The sequence below is a fragment of the Fistularia commersonii genome, chromosome 16, assembly GCF_037954325.1.
Source record: "Fistularia commersonii isolate RoL2024-O1a breed Wild chromosome 16, RoL_Fcom_v1.0, whole genome shotgun sequence".
Taxonomy (NCBI): domain Eukaryota; kingdom Metazoa; phylum Chordata; class Actinopteri; order Syngnathiformes; family Fistulariidae; genus Fistularia; species Fistularia commersonii.
In genome coordinates, this window is record NC_141299.1 from 4,066,194 (window position 1) to 4,089,917 (window position 23,724).

A 23,724-nucleotide genomic window follows, 5' to 3' on the forward strand; every position below is an offset into this window, starting at 1 on the left:
TTTAGTAAATTTACAGTTCTGTCAGGTGTTTCCCCTTCTCTCCGGCCCCATCCAGTACAATAAAATCATGAGCTTGAATCAAATGTGCTTTTGAAACACTTTTAACAGAGCAGTCCGTGATGTTGGCAAGCATTAAAGCGCTATCCGAGTGTAAGCACACACACACACACAAACTCATGAAACTTAATGTGCTCCTGATCATCCTCAGCTCATCAATTCAGACATGCTGCTACGACTCTTAATAATGATTTTAAACCAGCCAGATCCATACTTGGCTGATTTCCCGATCATTTTAGCATTTCACTTCTAATGTCACTGACTCTTAAATCATTTTATCCATCAGACTCTGTGATAGGATCTTACTGGTTTATGTTGGATTATGTGTATGTATGTGAGTAAACCATTTTCCCCATACAGATCTAAATAAATCTCGACAGAGGAGCCATAAAAAAAAAAAAATTAAAAAAAAAAATAATACAGATGAGTTGATAGCGTTTGTTAGGACATGCAATGTCAGATGGTTGGTGAGGAGGGAGGAGGTTAGTGGGAGAGTGTAAAAGTATGTACCATGGTGGATGACACTACAGGGAGGACTCTCACAGTGGAACTATGCTTTATGTTATTCTTTGGGATAAAGAGTGGGAAAAGACATTTCTTGATGACAGGGGGTCTTCCATTTGGAACATCCATCTGTAATATAGAGGCGGATGGGTGGGTGGGTGGCACAAAGAGACATAATGCAAGAAAAAAACTATCCAGTTGAGGTGTTAATACGGGGAATCGCATTAAACATTTCATGTCAAGTTGTAAACGTGATACCTTGACAGACAGGGTATTTCATCAAAATTTCATTCAAAAATCTGTGAATTTGGCATTTCACTCACCATTTGAGTTTTTTTCTTTTTCTTCTTTATGGCTCTGAAGAAACCCTGCTTTTCTTTTTCCTTGGATGGCTCAGAGGAATTCAGCACGACAGTGTCTGGGCCAGTCCTCGTGGAAAAAACAGATCATATTTCCATCTCCAACAATGCATCGTAACCTTCAAGCGACAATTAGACTCAGAAGTTTGTATCAAAAAGCATCTATGATAGATTAGCGGTTATAATCTAATCAGAAAGTCAATTTTTGCCATGTTGCAATTATCGTCAATTTTAACAAAACACGTTTATGGTAACAAGAGAAATAATAGACCTCACAAAAAAAAGACCTCATAAAATATATATCCCTGTTAATAATGATGGCTTATCATGCAATTGGATGTATACTTTGCTACAGTACCAAATCAACTACACATTATAGGAATACTTTTCTTTATATTTGTGTTACTGAAACTGCAAGTTGGTTTCGCTCACTCAATATTTTACTGGGTGTAGTGTTGCTTTTGATCTTCTTCTGGAGGTAAGTTAGAATGTCAGGCGGCATTGTAGAATTTAAAGGGCAGGGAAATCCATATGGTACTGGGAATAATGTGCCATATTGCTGCATCAGAAATATTTGAACAAATTTAGGGAAAACTCTACAGTTAGGGCGAGATAAGGGAATTTTACCAGGGGTCAAAGCCTGGTTGGCGCTTTGAGTGGTTGGTCAAGTCCCCGGCCAGGCCAGGGCCTCTACTCTGACCCCTGCTGTCATGGAAGGAGTTGTCTGGTCGTGGAGAAGGTACTATCCAAAAACACAGTGCAGACATTTTATCACCTTTTCATACACAAGAATACAATCTCCGATTCTGGATAGCTTTGTTTTGTTTTTTTACATTGCAAAGGCAATTTTTTTGCCATTTCAACCAGGCGGAAGAGAAATACGCTAAATAACTATTAGACATGATAGTTTAAATGTAATAACTTAAATATTTCCTAGTGACAGACAAGAAATAAAGGCAGAGACCAGAGTGTGTGACTAAACCAACCTCTGTAGAAGCTGCCCACCCTCCTAGGCATGGATTCACTGTAGATGTTGCGATTCTCTTTGGATGAGCCCCCATCATCTACTTGCTGGTCGTGATATAAGCCAACCTGAGTCACAACATTAATCACAAAAAGAAATCTCTGACTGGGCTGACCTTCTTATTTCCCTGACAAGACATAAAGGTGAAGCTCACTGATTTGAACGTGTTCAATAAAAATATAAACCACAGAAACAACGACTGGTAATGTATTCCAGGATCAAACTGAAATCTGCTGCCGTGACAAGCTTTGCTATCCTAAGTAGGTACATTAAAGGGAAGCAAAGCACACAGAGAAAATGAGGAGGCATCTGATGCGCAGAGACAGAGAGAGAGCAGTTCATGACAGTAGTATCCACCCACATCCGCACTCTTGGAAGACTGGGTGTGGGTGGGGAATGGTAGGTGCAGGCAGAATGTCGGACCTCGCTTTTTTGCCTCTGTGTGTGAAAAGATGCGGTGTTGTCCCTTGTGGAATCCCTTATTGGGGCTCTGCTGTGGCTGACCTCATTGGGTGCCTGTTCGCTCTGTTAATGGAGACATGTTGAAGCATGGAGTGAGCCCAGCATTGCATCACACGTATACAAAACACAGCACAGCTCTGTTGTTTTTAACCCGGCCACTTCTACAAATCTGTTGAACTTACCCACTATGATCCATTTATAAAACTGAAAACAGAATACAGCCTCGCAACAACGCATTTGATTTGATTAGGATTGGGAATTCCTCAAGAACGGAGAGGTTAATGGCTTTCTAATAACTGACCCTGCTTAAGTCCTCCTCTCTCGACGAGCTGCCGGAATGGCGCGGCAGTGTGCGGTGCTGCAGCTGCGGGGACAGGAGCTGCAGGCTACTGGCTCTGGTGGGCATGCCTTGTCCCACTAACAGCCCTTCGTCCGCCCCGTGCGTCCTCTGGTGGTCCCTCCGTACGTACATGGAATGGCGATGGGGACGTTGCTGTGAGGAAAAAGGGCTGGTGTAACCCTGACTATAGGACAGGGGGTCATGCGGGTTGGACAAAGAGTGAGAATGACTCCGTTCAACACCGCTCTCCCCGGGGTCCAAGGTATCCTGCGACTTGGCCTCATCTGAAGCCTTGTGGCGGGTTGAGGAGCGTCTGTAGGATGAATCCAGGGTGTTACTCTCTCTATCAGAACGCATGCTTCCTCTGCCAGACATGCCTGGTCCGAGCCTGTCGACCCGCCGCACTGCCGGGCTGCTTGGGGCCGTGAGGTCGAGGCAACTGGAAGGGAAATACCGAGATGTGGGTTCATCGGCGTAGAGATGCATGTCGTTCAAGTTCCCCACTGACTTCGCATCGCTGAGCGTGCCATAACTCTTAGACAAGTTCAGGTAGGAGAACTTGGAAGAGGAATGGGCGGAGCCATGAGTATCCATGTAGCTATGTCGACTGTGTTTATCCCCTGACTGAAGTGTGTTGGTCTTTCCCTCCACAAACGAATGCCTGTTCTGCTGGGAGCGGAAGTTGGATTTGAGGTACTTGGCTCCGGGGCCGTCGGACACCATGGACCCCATGTTGATCTCAAAGTCGCCCTTGCTCTTGGCCTCATTGGGACTGAGCAGGTGAGGCAAGTTGCTGCTAGCCAGGTCCATGCTGCATGAGGTGGAGTGGTTGAAGATCTGTGGCTGGTAGCTCTTGGGATGCAGGGTTGGACTGAGGTTAATCGCTGCGGGCATGTTGCCGTTGAGAAAGCTGTCGTTATTTGGGTGGAGGTCTTCATGCCGCGGCAGGCTGGAGCACTCTCTGCTGCTGGAGCGGTGGCTTCCTGAGCTCTTTCCTCCATGACTTCTGAATGTGAGCGAAAATACATACATTAGACACATAAGAGAGAACTTCTAACCAAAAAGTCCAAAGTGTAAAAACGTTTTTGAGAAACATACAATGTGTGACGCTGACAAACACACTACATAGGAAAAAAAAAAAATCCACAAACATGTCATAAACTATAGAGTGTCCTGCTGACCTGCTGGGGGTGGTGTTGTCTCCATGGTGAGGTTTTCTCTTGGAGGAGCGTACAGGTGTAGGTGTGGGTGGGCCAGGCCGTTCTACCAGCCGCAAGGTCTGAAAGGCGTGGTGGTTTAAGCTCTGTTCGGTGAGAAATCGCTCTGTCGGATTCAGCAACAGCAGGCTCTAAAGTACAAAAGAGGGAGCCAGTGAGTCCTTGAGACATGCTGAACATCCACACCTCGCAAACAAACTGGACAGTCATGCTACTATGAGTCACTGCTATTATCATAGAAGTCAGGCTGCTGCATTTGAATGTCTTAGATTCACCAAAGAAGCCAAACAACACAGCAAAATAAGATTTTAGATATTTTTCTTACATATCAATCCATGGCTTAACCTATTGCGATGTTAATTAATGACAGCTGAAACCTATATGTGTGTACTCCTCATAAAACCACTAATCTGCAAATAACAACCGAAAAACGCAGCTCTGTCATTGCTGACTTTAATATTGGCAGAAACGTTTTGTACGGCCTTATGTCCGAAACAGACTTGCACGCTTTCCAAGGCATGCATCTTCACATCAGCAAACATTCTCTCTTAAGTGAGCTCAAGACAGCACACAGAATGATTTGGTTGTAAGAGATGAAGCCTATCCTTGTAGAAGTCAGTCCTGAGATGACATTATGTTTGCAGTGAGTCATTTTCTGCTGGGAGAAACACAAGTGCACAAGTGCAGCCCACATTCCTGACATAGAACTGTTTACATTGCAGACACAGCAATAATAGCAGTGCAAGGACCAGAATATGAGCCTGAGAGATGTTAAGCGAGCTAAGGCACTGCAAAGTGGTGATAAAAAACACAACGATTCTCAATTTCTTTGACACAGATAGATGGGGGTGACTAAAAGTGATTAAAAAACAGGATGGAGAAAAACTCATCAGTAGATTAGCTTGTTCAAACCTATTGTCCCTACCTTCAGCAGGTCCAGCAGTCCTCCGCTAATGATTCCCAGGTATCTTCGCTCCAAGGTTTGGGGATGGTTCACAGCAGGGAACTATGAAAGGCAACAGGAAGAGTTCAGTCAGTAGTGAATGAAAAAAAAATGTCAGGGAAAAATGATCTTGTAATCGATTTTTGTTTTATATTTGCGTCAATTTTATGCCAGTATGGGAGTTTTCCTTCAGACACTTCAAACTCTACAAACTCTAATTCTAATAGGAAATACAATTTTGTCTGGTTGTAGTTTGCATACAAAAACCTAAAGCTGCGTTGTATATCCCTATTCGGAAAGAGCTATTGAGAGTAGATGGCCAGTATGACAACCGTGAAACGTCCCTCAATCATAAATGTCGGGCTTATTTTCTCTATGATGCTGCACTTCCATTTGAAAGAAATTTGAATTTTCCTTTTAAATTTGGACACAGTTCACTCTGTTCTTACTCAGAGAATGTGACAGCTACTGGACGAGTGAGATGTCCACTATTTGGGGAGTTTAGTTGACAGAAATGCTCTCTAATCGTGTGAATGACAGCGGGGGGGAGAAATTCAGAATGATGACAGGTGTCTAATGTTTATTCATGAAAGTTCTGAAAAGGAATACTTTTTTTTGAATTTTAATAAATGTGTTTTTTGAGCTAAGCACATTCACATGAAGGGATTTACATTTTAAATTAATAATATCCCAAAGTGTGGGCAGCTAGGTTAAGGAGGTCCCGGGTCTGTTGCCGACACAGAGGAGATCAGAGCCTTGCTTCAGATTATATAGGATACATGATACACGATGAGTCATTGTGATCCCATCAGTCACGGTACAACAAACTCAGCCAGGAAAAAAAAAATCATGCAGTGAGTGAGGAGACATAGCAGGGAAGGAAAATATAACTAAGTGAAAAATAAATGAAGGAGAAGAGAGGATGAGACAAAGAGACATGACAAGGGGGACTGAATAAAGAGGAATGAAAGGGAGTTCATTGGAGGGGCATTAAGAGGAGCAAAATGGAGGGCTTAGCGGGGTGATCTGGAGTGACGATAGAGAGGCTTGGCGTTACCCGCAGCCCATGGAAGCGAGGGTTGTTATAGAAAAGCTTCATCTGCTCAGGTGGCAGGGGTCCCAAAACCTTCTGGATGGTAAAGAGCTGGTCAATCTCACTCTCCCCTGGGAACAGAGGCTGCCCATCACTCAGCTCACCTAAGATGCAGCCCACTGACCACATGTCCACTGCTTTACCATAAGGAGCACTGGGAACACAAGAGTTAAAAGTTTGCTGGTGGTGGAGGCCAGTCAGAAGCCACTGACACAGTGCTAGTGTACCAACTGAGTTTACCATCTGCAATGGGTAAAAAGGACAGAGGACATACCCCAGTAGGAGTTCTGGAGAGCGGTACCATCTAGTGGCCACATACTCGGTGTAATTGGCATCTGTCCCCTCAGAGAGATTACGTGCAAAGCCTTGCAAGAGAAAAAAGAGGAAGCATCATAGTATAATAAGGAGCTTCTTCTTATGACTTATGTGCTGGGGGGCCTAAAATATCTGATATCACGCTGTCTTTGCACTCACTATCATTTTTGGGCTTAAGTCATACATTGGTTAAGCAAGGTAAGCAGCACTCGCACAAGGGGAAGCCCCCTGAGAATATGCTGAAAAAGTCAAATAGGGACTACTAATCCCATGTTTATTTTCATTCAATTATGCACACATTCAAATTCCGATTATTTAAGTAAAACCAGAATTACTTTCTATACCCTGAAGCATGAATACAGATTTAGTACACCATCCTGATGTAACAGACTTTTCTTGCTTTGAGTTACTTGAGGAAATTTATAACACTTTCTTTTTGGCCTGGAGGCTTTCAACTCAGTTTAGCATAAAGCCCCAATTCAAAACCAAATAGCTGGCCAGGCTTTGGCTAAAATAACACCTTCCAGCAACTCTCAATTCACACACTTAAAAATGCAGTTGCTCATTGGTTCTGTATCTCCAAAAAATGATTTGCAGAAAATCCCATACATGATCCAGTAGATTAAACTGCAACAGCTTGTTTTAGAATATCCAACTTTGCATGGACTTCAGAGAAAGGACTTACTAGAAGCACAAGGACACACAGTAGCAACAGCAGATTATTGCAATTCTGAATACACTGCCAAATTTTGGTTTTATTTACAATTTTCAACTAAAAATGTTGTCTCTAAAAAAAGTTTCCAGTTCAATTTTATTGCTTCTACAGGTAGTTTTGAGGAAGATTTACGAACCAACACTTTTACAAAGATGATACATTTCATACATGACTGCTACTAACAATTATAATGTGTATTAACATTTAACACACTGGGGCCAACGGTTTCCCCTTTCATCAGGTCAAGGTAAGTCTGCCAGTTTCCGACTAAAGATACATGGTAAATTTAACAGCGCTTTCAGTTTTGTCATTTAATTTCTGGTTAGCAAGAAACCCTGAATTGTGTCTGACATGTGAATAAAAATCATTGACAGCTCCTTGAAGTGTATTCCAAAATCAAAAAAGAAAAATGTATGTATTGCTCCTGAACGTAAACCCTAACAGTGGAGCGTATTTGGCCTATGTCTCTCGAAGGCTTTTGGCTGGCACAGAGCAAACAGCAGGTCTTTCCGTTTCACACCAGATTGCATACATGATGCTTTCTGTTTCCCCCCTGTTTTGCTGTGACTCTACGAGATTGAATCAAAGAACGATTAGCTATTTTGTTCCAACATATTTCATTGATTCAGATGACGAAAGAATACCCAGCAGTAGCTTGAGAATCCGGAGAGTGGGTTGCATACAGAGCTTTAGATAACGGGATGGGGCTGCATCCAGTGCTCCTGGAGCACTGGTTAAATCCAAATATAGTCACTGTTGAAAATACTCCTTTTACATCACAGCTTAGACTGTTGACTGGCCACCTTTCTTATAGCTTTGCAGTGTGATGATTTGACAAAAGGTGCTCACCAAAGTCGCATAGCTTGAGGATGTCATTCGAGCTGATGAGAAGGTTTTCAGGCTTGATGTCTACGAAAGAGAGAGAGTACAGCTGAGGAATTTGGGAGCACATAATCTTGAGAGGTTTCTCATCATTATATCATAATTTATGCCAGTACTTCTTCATTAGCCTAAGTGAGATGACCGATATATCTTCATAAACACAAGTTCATAAAAAAAAAAAAAATCCCAAAATGAAAAAACTATAATTTATACATCTCAATTCAAAGTAATTCAGTCATTTTTTTTATTCAGCTCGAGGCTGTTTGATTGCCCGCTCTGCTGCTAAATGTGAGCCAAATGTTCACAGAGGCCATCTGGTTTCCTGCCCTGATGCTACCGAACCACCAAAAGCTCATGCCTTTCGAACCACAGCATGTTGGAGTAAATCATGTCCAAAAAACGCTTATTGCAATATAAGAAAAAAATACTGCAAATTGTTTTTTTTGACACTGCTTTACTCATTTAAAAAAGATGTGAGCAAGACATTTCTGTTTTTTTTTTTCGTCAATATCCACTGACGTGAAAAACACAAGAGCAATGATGCCAACTGAGGCGCATTTGGAAATCCTGATGGATTTGGACCTGCTTCTGCCTCTCTTCTGTTCTCTACTTCACCTTCTCTGTGTATTTTATTATGTCTCTGTTGGCAAGAGAAATGGCCAGATCCATTAGATTTTAGGGTTGTCCATCCATCCTTCTGTCTGATTCTCCATTAACTGATTATGACGACCCAAAAATATCTAATGGTATGATAAATTTGATATATTTGATATACAAAGTGTCAAAGATCAGGTTCAATGTGACATCTTACTGTGTGAAAACAATTTTCTAGTCTATACTGTGCCATCAAATCCTGAAAGCGGTCTGTTAAGACCTGGATGTAAACTGAATTTGATTATGACGCAACACACAATGCAGTATATTTTTTCTTTAAATAAAAAATGGGTTTCACCTCGGTGAACGATGTCATGCTTATGGCACCAGTGAATTGCTTTGATTAGCTGGTAGATGTAACTGCGTGCCTTCTCTGTTGGCACACCATTTGGCAACTCCTCAAGCAACTCAAGCATGTTCTAAAAAAAGAGAAAGAAAAAAAGATGCTTAAATAGACCTGTACAGCTCTCCAAAGGGACAAGTGTATTGAAGAAACTCACCTTCTCAACATATTCAAAGACAAGATATAGTTTCCCTCTCCTGCGAAAGGCCTCCTTCAACTCGACAATGTTCTCCTGCTTGAGGGTGCGGAGCATCTTAAGCTCTCGCAGTGTTGTTTCTTTAACCTCCTCATTTTCTGTAAAGGACAGAGTAAGGAAATGAGGACAGTGCAAATATAACTGAGAATGGTAATATCTTCGCACATATTACAATAAATGACATTTGGAGACTGTTTTAGAGTAAAAACTAGTTGCTTGCCCTTTTACCTTCACTGTCTTTGAATTTCTTAATGGCCACAATTTCATTGGTGTCCTGAAATGATGGGAAAAAGATAACACAGTGAGAAAATAATTCTGATTTTTATACAACTGCGTTTAGACATTGAGAAGCAGCAGAGAACGGATAAAAAATACATGGCAATATAAGGGGAAAAAAATTGAAATTCAAGACTTCAGATCTCTTTTTCTGTGTAAGAGTGAAAGTGGCCTCATCACTAGCCCCATTTCTTGACATGTCCTAGTTAGGCCTGCTGGTATTTATGCCGACGGCTTAGAGCTTTACTCTTGTCTCCCCCACCCTTTAAGAAAGCCACAGGCGAAGCATCGCAGCACTCTGACATGGATCAGAATGAACAGTGAGCCCACCACCCATCACGGAGTATACAGTATGTAAGATACTGTAATTCACAACACGGTCAACCTCACGGGCATGATGATGTGCAACAGATTGAAAGAACCACGTATGCTTATATTTTGTGGCTACGGAGCATTTAAACAGAACAAAATAAGAAATACAAGCTCAAATTAAATGACTGGATTCTGTTCACAACACTGATCAATGATATGAATGTGCTGAGATGAAAGTATGTGACAGTAAACATGAGTGATCAGAAAATCATAATATTTTGTTTGTTAAGTTTTCACACATTGATTGATTCACTTATTATTTATTCTCTACACAGGGTTGCCTGCCATTGGGCAAAAGGCAGGGTACACCCTGGACCAGTCCCCAGTCGGTCACAAGCACTCATATTAACACATACAACCATTCATAACTAAAGACTAGACCGGATATTTTTGGTTTATGGGAAAAAACAGAGAACCTTGGAAGTGACCCACGCAAGCACTCTATACAAGCTCCACTCAACAGCCAGAATCAAACCTAAAACCTTCTGTAACGTCAGAGTATTAACCATTGCCCCCCTCCTCCATGACAATGTACGGAACACTGCAGTATACATAAACATAACATAAAAAGTAAAGGAAAAAAATTTACCCCTCCTGAAAAACAAATGCAGAACACCACCTAAATCACTCAGTCTTTATCGACTCAAGAGAACCTGTTAGTAGTCTTTGCTCCATTTCCCAACACATTACACGAGTCAAATTACATCATCCATGAAGGCAGTCAGGCTATTAGTGTGGCAGATACAAGCTGTAAAATGCAGTGAAGTTAAAGCAGAGCATGAAAAGTCAGTTCAGGGCCAATACCTGTGTTCAGTGATGCCCTACTTGTAAACAGTCGTTTAAGGAAGTGGCTTTTAACACTAATAATTTTGTAATCTATTATTGTAGTATAAGTGTTCACATTGTTGGGATCAGTGTAGTGCACAAGCCGTTTTGAAGTTTTTTGATGTTACAATTTATTTTTAAGCCCTTGAAGAATTCCCATGTGGCATTTCAACTGCAAGGGCTCATTTGTGTGGGAGAGAAACCAAGCTGAGAAAATAATTATTTACTATGAGCAGGATGTCCCCCTCATAGCCTGAAAATTACGAATGTAAATTGCGGATTTGTGTCTAACCAGACAATGCACGCTATTCATTCAGCCCTTCGGTATAGTCACAATTACAGAGTGAGGTAGCTTGATCAAAAGGTTGTGCAAAAGCACTGCTGTTTGTAAAGCATTCAGATGTGAACGTAAAGTAGCTACACTAATTATCACTTTGGAGATCTAAAGTAACAAGGTTATTTTACACAAGCTGTGTTCTTCAAACTCTACATTTTCTGTATCTCAGTAAGAAGTTTTAAACTTACATACATTTGAATATTGTGTGGATTGAATTATCTAATTTGTTCTGTAATTTGTGTCAAAAACACAATGAAAATTGTTTGAAACAGCATGCAACATCAAGCTGTTGCATGGAGTTGTCAATAGTAAAAACAAAATATAAAGGTATGATACTATTTTTGATACATTAAAGATGTTTTGGTAGAAAAAAATGTACACTTCACATAAATAGTATTTTCAGCACAAGACAGATTAGATATGTATGCCTACTTGACCTACCACATCTTCACAGACTGCAGTGGCAGCAGGTGTTCTGGCAGCTGCTGGAAAACAGTGATCTATCTTTTCCACTGAGCTGTCATTATATTTACTGATCTATCTTATTTTCAATTTTGCATTCATTCGAAGCTTGGCATTACTTAGACATTGTGATGGAGTAAAGCATCTTTTTACACCAACACATCATTTCGTCATGAGGAAGAAATCAAAAGGAAGATTGTTCCAATAGTCTTACATGTTTTATTTAAAGTAAATACTAGTAAGTATGTGATTGTTTAGCTCATACATATATATTCGGTGTGTGTGTGTGTGTATATCTATACATACATATGTAAATATGTATGTAAATACATATATATTTACATACATAAATATAGATATATAGCATGATGTAGGATAAGGACGGAAAATTCTCAATAACACCCGCATCCTATTATCCTATTAATCTTTTATTTTAAGTCACTCACAGATAAGAGTTGTGTTGACTGAGCAACAGTCAACATATGATGTAATCATTATTTCCACTCAATAGTGCTTTCAGGGAAACACAAACTGATTTGCTCGGTAAAAATTCATGACAATATACTGAATCCCTGGCTATGCAAACAAATGTTCAGTTAGGTAGCCGAGACACTACTTCAGATAAACTAATACAAGCAATAAATGTATCTTTTTTTGTTATTCAAATTTTGACAAACATTAACAGAATCCAAGCAAGGGCTCAGTTTTTGTATTTGATGTATCTTCTAACATCAAGTGGTTGAAGCAGCACATTTGAAGGCTGTGGATATTCAGAATAATTACAACACAAAAGACATTGCAACATGGACTTTGCAGTTATTTAGCAGCCAGTGATCAAAACCTGTTTGGTCGCTGCTTTTGAAATCAAGTTTAATTGATTTCATATTGCTATGATGTTATGGCAATGTGTTTATAACAATCAGTAAAAACAGTAATGACAGGAAAAAAGGAGACCGGGAGAGAGAGTCTCATTAGCTGCCCTCCTCTATCTTGCATGTTACATATGATAATCTCCATCAGCAATAAATGTCCTGCAGCAGCTCGTCACTGCTCCATAACCCTGTGCACTTTAATAGCACTTTACACGCACTTCACCATGTTACACAGCAAATGCAGGTCTGTCAGCACAAACGATCTGCAGACACACTACATTTTCTTCAACGGCATCAGATAGCATTGTGTATTAGAATAGCTGGGTAATGTTCTGAGTTTTCAGAAGTCTGGTCAGTCAAAATGCAGATTATCGATGCAATTAAGTGCCATCTAATTTTTTAGATAGACAACTAATGCTGCTATCATGTTGTTTTCATGTTAAATTGATCACTAACTGAAATGTCCTCAAAACTATCAAATGTTAACATCAGCATAATATCAAATTATGTTTGATTTGACTCAAACTTTGGATTTCAACATCAGGGCTATGCCAATATGATATATAGTATCTATATCATATATTCAATTATAATATAATGTAGTAATTTCCAACAAAAAAGGAATAGCTTTTAGGGTGTTTTTTATGGCGCTTCCGAAGTTGATCTGATACGAGGAGCAGGTGTTTTGTATGGGGTATTCACCGTTATCATGTATTATTAGCACTGAAAATATTCTGCCTGTTTTTCAGCCAACTTGTCCTTACAAAGTACTTTTCTTATAAATGTAAATTTCAGATCTCCGAAATCCAGTGCTGATAAGTTCTATAGAATGTATTTTCCCCTGAAAATAGATAATTTAACACTCAGTGCTAGATATCACTACGTCCATGTGACTTTGCCGAGACTTTGCCCAGAATGTTGGACTCTATTCATAAAGTGTACAGAATCAACAGGTGGACTTGAATTGACAGCCTTGGTTATGCTTCAAAACTTTAAATGAGCCGTCAGGGAACAACAGACACGTGAACATTTGGGCAGGAAATGTTTGTCTCCTCCAAAATTTCCTGTCTCTCATAGGACGACACAAAAGTGCTCCAATCAAGGTGACCTATATAATGCTGGATATGAACGTCCTTTTTTCCTCCTGTGTCCCAGTTTCTACTTACTGGGTGCAAAAATAACTGTTCCCTTCAAAGAGGGCGGGTAGACTTATTTTTTCACAAAATAAATCTAGATGTTACTGAGAGTCACTCAGCCTTTTTGGAAAGAATCAAAATGCGAGCCTGCTCCATCAATTCTATTATCTTTGGACAAATGCTATCGCTTACGCAACCAAGAAAATGCTAAATTAAAACCTCACAAAAAGGGGGAATATAATAATCAAGATAGGACAAACAACAGCTGATGGCTCTGCACATGGTGACTCACTGGTGCTGTATGGCAGCTTCCAAAACTGTGATGGGTTTAATAGAATTGGTAAGTATGATGATAACTGATTACTTCATTGTGTGATATATTTTTGAATGCCACAAAGTCATTGGCAGAAGCAATTGTGGTTGAGTTGACAGGTAAGAAAAGAAAGGTTTAGAATGTATGTGGAGTTGACATCAAGCGAGGACAAAGACACAAGTGTGAGCCAGCTTTTGTACTTTGAATATGAGCTCAGTCCTCTGATGATCCTCCGTCGCACACACACGTTGGAAAAAGGCTGCTAACATCTGGCTTTTGCCCACAGTGTGAAAGAACACAATTCATTACAATCAGTCCAGTGGAGTGTTGCCAAAGTACCAGAGGCTTCAAATCATTGTATTTTTAGGAAAATTGCTCTGAATGAGTCACTCCACACACCTGTATGAATTGGCATGATGAAGGAAACTACAGGATGCATGGTTACTGCTGCTGTTATAAAGTCTAAAGAATATACAATAACAGGAACAGGATACACCCCTGGGGGGAGCCTGTACATGTGCTTCTGGGACAGAGGACTATTAGTCCAGACAGCCTGGAATCAATATGTTAAAAGTCCAGACCCAGTTTCACCATCCAAGCAAGGGAAAAGTTGACAGCGTTTCTTTAAATTTTATTGTGTCTGTTTTTTGGCACAACATGTGGGGCAACTTATGCATCAATGCATCTGACTCCTTTGTATTGAAAAATTGATTAAAAATGAATAATGGCAATTTCTACCTCTTAATTGACTCAATATGCAACTACATTAGCAACAAATCTGGATTGGGTTTATTTCTTAAGAAAAGGACTGTTACTGAATGAACATGTCAGATGACAGGAAAACAGTCCAACTGTTCGTCATGGCACTTTGAGTAGAACATATTAAAACGAATTTGGGACAAGTTAATGTGTATGTGAATGGTTATGTACATTCATTGTGAAAAACATTTCCTTGTCAAACAATACTACAGAAACTCCAACTGTAATTAACTTTGGTAAAAATATTTTCACCTCAGATATGTGTTCATCTTTCAAATTCAATGCATAACAATAATAGCCCAGTTTTCAACTGGCTTAAACTAAAGATAGTTTTGGTGACATCTCTCTTTATGTAATTATAAAACTATTTATAAAATTATCTTGTGTTTTCTCAGCAAATTGTTTGATTTCCTACGATTTCAGGTCGTGGAAGCTTTGCAACTTCATGACAAAAAAAATGACCAAAAATTAGAAACCAACCAGGAAAACCAAATAACACAGAAAACGTACAATAATGGTTTGTTAATTAATATCAATGGCTAAACATTTGCCCATTTTTCAATAGTTTTCATATTCTGTATACTGCTACATTACTTCCAAAGAGCTCTGGGTGTGCTTGTGAAATACGGTTTTGAGCAGTTTTAAGCATGCTATGGTACAACTGTTATCAACATTTTATATATGTGCAGTAAATTGTCCATGCGAAATATTACTTGAAATAGTTTTAATCCTGCTATATTGCAACCGTCATCAACATTTCATACATTTGCAGTAGTAAGTGCATAAACCTCGCCAGGTGCTCGAGCATGTGAGGAATATTTTCATGATTAAGAAAAATACCAATGACTGGATTGTATCACCTGCTTCCTGATTGGCCAGACAAGAATGCTGCCATCTATATTTGGATATGGGAGGGTCATGTGACCCAAAAAAACGAGGACAAAAATTTATAACTGAACACCATTGTGGAGCTGCTAGAAGCGTTCAGCATCAGAAGTACTGTGACTCCTCTTGGCATGTGCCACATGTGTTCCTGCTCACTTGCTAATAAGCGGATGAGTCACAGGATCAAGTGGTGCTTTCTGTTTCTCAGGAAAACACTTGCCATGTTCTTTGCAGTAACCTGCTAATTTGCTTGTTCACATTTAATGGAGGGATTTGAGATGGAGTGCAACGTGACCACGGTGCTTTAAAACCAAAGTGATGCTCCGTATTGCTATATGACAGGTGACTTTATTTAGTTGTCTTTTCACATGTCATCTAACGAATGGACATCTTTGTCAAGAGCTATTTATATCTACAGTTCATTAAAGCGTGTGCCTTTGACTTAAATATGACACTGATAGGAGATCAGCCTCTCTTCTCATCAAGTAATTGGTATGCTAAAGCAAAAAGTACAAAAATGAAAATCGGATCGTCACATGTCAGAGCGGGGGTCACTTCATTTCAAAATCCCAAACCATAGCAATTCACAGATGCTTGCAAATTGTAACAGTAAATACACAGTAACATGTGTGGGTATCATTAGAATATATTTGCAGCATTCATGAATTTACACCTGCTATTCCCATGCTCTCACATCAATCTGTTCACACCATAATGGGATTTTATTCTTTCCATTGCCAAGAAGGTAATTAGTTACAAGCCCGTATACATAAACAAACACAAACATGGCACAGGTTGCATTTTATTTCATATGTCAATGGAAAGAGTCATACTGTCAAAATTTTAAACACATGGAAATTATTTTGAAACTAGGGCAATATTCATGACACTGAAATAATATAAAGTATATGACTTTGCTCATGATTCAACACATATACACCTAAGAAGGGGTGTTCATCCTTTTTGTGTCCAAAAGCTGATGACAACTTGGTCTTCAGCCAATGTCTTGACACGGGTGCAACGATACAGTGAATTCAAGATGAAATTTAGTATACTATACAAAGCCTTTGGTCTTATATATGATAAATAACTTAACAGACAATAAATGCACATAAAATCAATCCGGCATTTTTATTTTAGTTTGTTGGTGTGTGTAACCGAGAACCCTCTGTTTCAGTAAATTCCAAACACATGTTTTTACAAATTTTAAAGTTGCATTAAACAAAAGGTCATGTGACTTTGAACAATAATTTGGTGACTGAGGTTAAATAAAATTACAGTACAGTATATACTTCCCCTCTTTCTATGCAGAGAATTGGTTGCAATTTTCAAAATGGCTGAGAGCAGATTTGTCAGCTGCACAACGAATATTGTCAGACCTCTGCTGTGCTACAACTGTAATTTTTCAATAACCCAAATTCATTCATGTGCACCAATTACACGTGTCTGTAAAAAAATGGCTAAGATTGAATCATGAAGTTTGCCAGAACATCTCTTTAGTCCAATCCACAAATGTCAAAAAGAAGCTTAGTTTCAATATCTTATAAAATTCCAGTTTAAACAACCATTATTAGTGTTTTTTCAAATTTTCTTGGGTTGATGATTTAAGAGATATTCTGAGGAGAAAGAACCCTGATGATGTCAATGATTTACCCCTCTGTAGACACCCTGGCGTGGGAAACCACACCACAGGATGATAAACACATGCACAGTTCTGTTGTGTTTTGCGTGCATTCCTGAGAGGTGTCCCAAGCTTAAATAAATACTCACCCCAGCTATGTTTACCCTCACATGTCTACATCTCACATATTGCTGGATGCTAGAAAGTCACCACTGGCAATGTAAAACCCTTATCTCGGATTTGGATAAGCTGGGTAACAAAGGAGAAGCCAGTGTGCTTGGTCACACACAAAGCTGACTTTGGCTAAGAGGTCAAACATAGCTTTCTTGAAATCTACACACACAGATATACTTGGAAATTGCAAGCCACAAAGTGGAGTGAGACCTCTTGTAACACAAGTCCACCCAAGAAATAAGAGATAAACTTAAAAGTGTGGAAGCGCTTCAGAAAGGGGAAACTTCCTGTAATGTCTTGCCATCTTTTTTCTGCTCTCTAAAATACAGCAAAGCAAGTCTGCCTAATAGAACAGAGCTCAATTACATACTCCTGTTTACTTTTGAAATATAAAGAAAACTTTCCAATTTAAATGAAAAGGACAAGAATACTTTGCAGATGAACTATGAAACACATCGAAAGATATTTGCTCTGAGCAAACATACCTTAAATCACTGAACTACAGGTCATGCTGCAAAAATAAGGGTTGGTCATATCCCCTGTTTCACTGTCACGGTGAACAAAGACATGAAAATCACCTGACAGGAGCAGGTTTGTGATTTAAATTATCATGGAGCACAGTGAAAAAGCAGAGAAAGTGTTGAGTATGAGTCAATCGTAGTGGGCCAGACATTTTATGATGGCACTATTCAGTTCATTGTGAATGACAATACATGTGCTTTAAAATGAAAAAAGGAACATTTAGAAAAACTGACTGTTAAGTCACAGGGAAAAGTAGAATGGGTAATCCAGTGGGAATTGATTGATAGAATCACAGTATGCAAAATTTGTTATTCTATCAATCAATATTTCAAAACATTTTAATTTAATTCTAATTCTAATTTTATTAATTTCTTGAATACAGATAGAACAGATATGTTGCTCCGCATTTAAAATTACAACTTTCAAAAAAGTCTATCGATTACCAAGCAAAAAATTATCATGTTTAATGTTGCAATCAGACAGGAAGATCTGCAGTAACTTTCTGGCTCAGCTGACAAATAGCTGATGCATCACCAGAGCTGGTCTTGCTTATTTCCTGTCATTATACCGCAATGCAATACTTGCAATACTACAATAATACACAGAATCAAATGATGATAGTGGTGGTGGGGCAGTGGCAAAAATATATACATGTGCTGTTGTTACCTATGCACGTTGATTGGCAATTAATAAAAGATGCAGCCTTCAAAACAAAGTTTCTCTCTCATACCTCATATCTAGGACTATTCTCTCTTTGAAAAAGCCAAATCATCTGAAATATAAACATTCTCCTTTTCCAATTTAGCTACTAGGTGCAATTAGCTTCATACTTGTGTTGATGCTGGCAGGAAGAAGCCTGAAAACTAATTTATGAATAATGAATCTGAAATTCAAAATTTTAAAACAGTCTTCTCCTTTCTGACTATAAAAGAAATGTAAAACAACACTACTGGTCTGATCATTTAAAGATAATTTCAATAAAATATTCTCCTCTTTTTTGGCCTTTATATAAAACTATATATTGGAGCACCTGCAGACAGTGCCAAGGAACGTGGATCCAGCCGTGGTGGTTGGAATGACCGTTCAGAGACGACGCTGGACTGGCCTCTGCTTTTTCCACCAGCAGATTGGCGGTACGCCGCAGCGCGGCTCCACGGGCCCGGCGTGCTCCTTCAAGGTGCAGAAGAGATCCAAGTCCAGCACTCGAGTTGCATCTTTGGATACCGGCAGACACACAGAGCTGCTCTTCTTCGGGTAAGGAAGACAGTTCCTGGTGGATTCTGGCTCGCAGAGGAGCCTGCTCCCTTTGACGCGAGTGGACATGCAAGCCAGCGGCAGCCGCCTGCTACTTAGTGCGGCTAGCGGTTCGTCCGTTGCAACATCGGGCTCAAGGTTGGTGTTGTTTTCTTTTTCTTTCACAGCCGCCACTTTGAGTGGGATTTTGTGATTGTCTCCATCACAGTTCGCATCTTCAGTACGGACTTCCTTTGCACAAATGGTCTGATCGTGGGCATGATGAACGACTGTTCAACTGACGCTGTGTCTTTTAATACTTTCCTTTGTGTGACAGGGGGAGCTGGGCCGCTAGCACATGCTAACTTTTTAGCATCAGGGGATGTGTACAATCATTTGTTGGCAGATTTTCTGTTGCTCACTACATCCGCTTTTTCAACCACACCTACTAAACACAGTGTGGAGAACTTCATCCCCACCGTGGGACCACCTGTTTTCATGTGAAAGTTGCACCTTGACGTGGTTAAACTGGCCACGGCTAAGGAGGAGTTCACCACCATGGAGTATCTGGGGTGAGATGGTCCAACAGCCCATTGGCTTCCCTGCTCCACATGGTGCCCAAGGCCGCTGGGTCATGGTGTCCCTGCGGCAACTTTCCCCGTTTGAACAACATCACCACAAGCGCTACTCCATTCCCCACATTCAGGACTTCTCTGTGAGTCTGTTGGGTTCCACTGTCTTCTCCAAGGTGGACCTGGTGGGTGGTTACCAAAAGCCAGAGACCACTGTGACCACCCCATTTGGGCTTTTCGAGTTCCTGTGCATGCCTTTTGGCTGGAAGAGTGACGCTTAAACCTTTCAGAGGCCCATGGACTCAGAACTGCGTGACCTTGCTTTCTGTTCGTCTATCTTGACAATATACTGATGACCAGCCTGTTGGCTGATTAGTACCTGAAGCACTTGACACAGGTTTTCCGTCAGTTGGACGAATGTGGCCTCATAGTCAACCCCCAAGGCTAAGTGTCAGTTTGGACTACCGGTGACTAACTGCTTGGGTCATCACATTTCGCAGCAAGGCGCAGTCCCATTGCCTTTGAAAGTGCAAGCAGTAGCGGAATTTTCCTGCCCGACCTCTGTCAAGCCATTGCCGGAGTTCTTGAGCATGTTAAATTTCTGCAACTGCTTCATCCCTCAGGCTGCCCACCTCCTACAGCCATTTGACAGGGTTTTGCTGCTCAAGAAGGTAGGTGACATGATTGACTGGAGTCCTGAATGGGTCCAGGCTTTTGACGGGGCTGAGCATGCCCTGGGTAACGCAGCCTTCCTCGCCCATCCCACACCCACAGCGTCCATAGCGTTGACAACTAATGCAACTGACATTGCCATTGGGGCTGTGACCGAACAACGTGTGGCGAATGCATGGCAGTGTCATGTGTTCTTTAGCCGCAAACTATTGGATAGCGAGTGGAAGTACCGGTAGTGTTTTTGACATGGAGTTGTTGGCTCTGCATCTGGAAACGTGTCATTTCCTGTTCCTGCGGGAAGGCCGATCCTTCACCGCTTATGAGGATCACAGGCCACTGAACTTTGCCAGTGACTTAGTGACTTAGTGTCTGCTCACCAGCAGCCCCATCTCGCTGAATGTACACAATGGACATTCAGCATGTAGCTGGGAAGTCCAATCCTGTCGCTGATTGCCAGTCATGGGTGCTCGTGTGCCTGTGCACATTGGGGTGGACTTCTCAACTACTGCCGCTGACCAGCCCAGCGACCCAGATGTCCTTGCCCTGCGATCAATGCGCAAGAGCCTCAAACTGAAGGATGCGATTGTACAAGAAGGTAGCCCTGCCCTCCTCTGTGACGTCTCCACGGGCTGTCCCTGCCCAGTGGTTCCAGTGACCTGGCGTTGTCGTGTGCCCGGCGAAGATGATATGTTCAAAGTTTGTCTGGCCCGGCATCTGTAACGACGTCAAAGAGTGGGCAGCCGGATGTGTGGTCATTGGGGCGGAGGTACACCGTACGACGGCATACCACACACAGGCTAACAGCATATACAAATGCTGTCACCAGTCCCTCATGGCAGCGCTGCGTGCTGTGCTCTCAGATGGCAACTGGGTAGACTTTTTACCATGGATTATGCTGGGGCAGCGTTTATCCCCTAAAGACGACCTAAATGCATCACCTGCCAAGCTGGTTCTCAGTCACCCGCTGCGAATTCCAGGGAAATTTTTGCTCGATCTCCTCTTCCACCCAGTTTTGGCTACAGAACCTTCTGTGCCCAACAGCTCTCAGGTTCCCCCCATGAGACACTAGTTTGTTTTCCGGAGTCCATTCTGGTTGTTCGGGGGAAGGCTGTGTGGCAGACGCTAAGGGGTGTCGCCTCTCATCCCCCGGGACTACAGGCTGGGGGTATGGTTTAGATCGGCGGCATTATGGTCCTGGGAAGTTGGGTGTCAATTTTGTCAATTTTCCTTTGGAGTTAAAGGAATAAATTTAGAACTCACCTTCGTCTCCGCAACTCTTCCTTCTCCCATCCCAATAAATTTCTTAATAGACAATTTTTCTGATTGTTTTTTGAACAATTTTTGGCTGGATTCTTGATGAATTAAGGGTAATTCCTAGGCTATTTTTAAGAGGTCTAAATATTGATTCAGCTGTGCCATAGTTTCAGTTTTGAAAAACAATCAAATTAATTTTCGGAGGATACAATTCATTATGGAATAATCAGAAAAAAGCAGACCATAAAGGTGGAAAAAACAAAACTTTGACTGAACAATTATTTGTGTCTGAAATGTAAAGAATAAAAATGTCATACCAAAACAACAATATACTGGCATACAATGTGTTTTATACTGTCATAAAAAATTCCAATTAGGTCTATTATGAAATCACAGAAGGAATTGTTTTAGGGTAACATAATGCTGATCAAAACTACTAAGATACTAAGGCAAAAGAAAAGACTTACTGCATCTATTCAACCACCACCTAATTTAACCAAAACATGTCTTTAGCGTCATCCTATAAAGTGTCTCTTTTCCCTCCCCCATTCAGCCCTGCCTACTGCTAAGCCTTTCCGATTATAGTGTGGAAATGACTAAATACATTTGTCTATTTTTATCGTATCTATATCTGGTCCAAGATCTTCGTTGGATCTAATTATTCCTGCAAATAGATGTACTGTACTGTAAATATGAGGGGTGGGATCTTTGAGCACCAGCAGCTGCAACTCAACAGCAGCTCTTACATACAAATGCTGCCATTTCCCAAAGCAGCAACAAACCTTTTGTGAGTTTATGTGGCCTTATTCTGCCTTTGGTAATATCAACACACAAAATTTTGTGCATCTGTGTAAACGAGTTTTGGGTTAGCCTGGTGCCTATGTTTACATACACAAAGTTATCCGGCTCAGGTCTGTGAGTTAGCACCAGAAAAAAATGTTCAGTTCATTCAATCTGACAATAAAATATTTTCCTGATGGCACAGCTCCATATTGATCTACAGCCACAGAATCCAATTGTCTGTGGTTGCACTTGTCAAACTATACAGTACAGTTACCAACACATACTGTATCAAAGTATTGAATTTCCACTATTCATTCCACTGCCACTGCCAAGAGAGCATGCTGAAAAATATCAGACTTCCAGTGAAACATTGCACTGCCCAGATGAATGAAGTGGTGCTGATCTAATTAAAATGACCTTCGAAAATAACATAATACACAAATGTGGAATCAGTAAATAAGGACTGAGGGGCTAATTTGTCTGTCGTAGACAGTTAGCCCCCAATAAGCAAATATGGATGGTCTAGAAAAAACACATAAAATCCATATGTTTTATTACATCATATCCATTCTACAAAGTACAAGTTCTTGAAGATTTGAAATTAAACATTAAAAACTGGAATAGAAATTCAACAGTTTTTCATATAATACACATTATATAGCAATGGTCATGCCAAGTGCAATAGTTTCTTAAGTTATGCTGCATTGAAACTAAAGTATGTAATTCACTCAGTTTGAAACATTGTAACATTATTGATCAGTGCAACTTAATGACCATGCATCAACACTTGTTGCACAACAGGACAAACTATAAATTATAAAAATTTTTGGTCATATATTTGCATCAATTGTGTTATGCTGAAATTTTAATATTGCTAGGGGGCTATCCATAGAATTATTTTAGCAAATGAATCCCATTATTCATATATAAATTTGTGAAACTATAAAGACCCCCGTCTACTTTTTACCAAGTTGGAAATTCAATTCTAATCTTTTTAGATTAAAATTCAAGCAATGAATAGAAACGTAAAAGTTACTGTGTCCTTAAGCATGTTGAAGATGACAGTGTCACAAACAAAGAAACAATCTCCACCTTTTATGTGAAACCAAAAACTGTCTACTGATGTACATTCTGTCATATAAAATGGAGACATTGGCTTTTATGGCTGCCTGATTCTGTGATCAGTCTCAATAATGAAGGCCAGTAAATACAGCCTGTGACCCTGGATTCTGGCAGACCACTTCTAATTTTCCTTGTTCCTCAATGCTTGGTCAACATCTGTTGCTGCTGTCTTTCTACAGTTAGTTCAAATTAATGAATGTACTGTGTAAAGTCCCTTCAGCATTGAACCATTCTTATAAAGGCAGTGTTGCAGTGCAACTGCAAAATAGGAGAAACATTAAGAATTTTGAAGGCTCAGAATGTGTTTTGTCTATTTTCCGCAGACCCTGAGTAAGTAGGAGGCAGTTAGTCCCTCTTATTCATTCTGGATTGCTGTCAATTCCGGGCACAGCCTATTCCTTAAATGGATGGAAATGACAAAGCTGCAGTG

General features: G+C 40.4%; 1 protein-coding gene across 4 annotated transcripts in view; it reads right to left on the reverse strand.

Moving 5' to 3' along the window:
• Positions 1 to 23,724, reverse strand: part of LOC147225594 (cyclin-dependent kinase-like 5) — a 35,904-nt gene that overhangs the window by 3,000 nt on the left and 9,180 nt on the right. The window contains exons 5-18 of one of the 4 annotated variants that reach the window (XM_086161444.1): positions 9,333 to 9,378; positions 9,066 to 9,202; positions 8,864 to 8,984; positions 7,879 to 7,938; positions 6,274 to 6,364; positions 5,964 to 6,153; positions 4,889 to 4,969; positions 3,928 to 4,094; positions 2,708 to 3,752; positions 2,368 to 2,469; positions 1,907 to 2,012; positions 1,548 to 1,662; positions 885 to 990; positions 568 to 690 (exon numbers count right to left, since the gene is read on the reverse strand). In XM_086161444.1, the coding sequence (XP_086017570.1) occupies positions 568 to 690; positions 885 to 990; positions 1,548 to 1,662; positions 1,907 to 2,012; positions 2,368 to 2,469; positions 2,708 to 3,752; positions 3,928 to 4,094; positions 4,889 to 4,969; positions 5,964 to 6,153; positions 6,274 to 6,364; positions 7,879 to 7,938; positions 8,864 to 8,984; positions 9,066 to 9,202; positions 9,333 to 9,378 (2,490 nt within the window). The remainder of the gene's footprint in view (positions 1 to 567; positions 691 to 884; positions 991 to 1,547; positions 1,663 to 1,906; positions 2,013 to 2,367; positions 2,470 to 2,707; positions 3,753 to 3,927; positions 4,095 to 4,888; positions 4,970 to 5,963; positions 6,154 to 6,273; positions 6,365 to 7,878; positions 7,939 to 8,863; positions 8,985 to 9,065; positions 9,203 to 9,332; positions 9,379 to 23,724) is intronic. The other 3 variants (XM_086161445.1, XM_086161446.1, XM_086161447.1) reach the window with 3 other exon arrangements.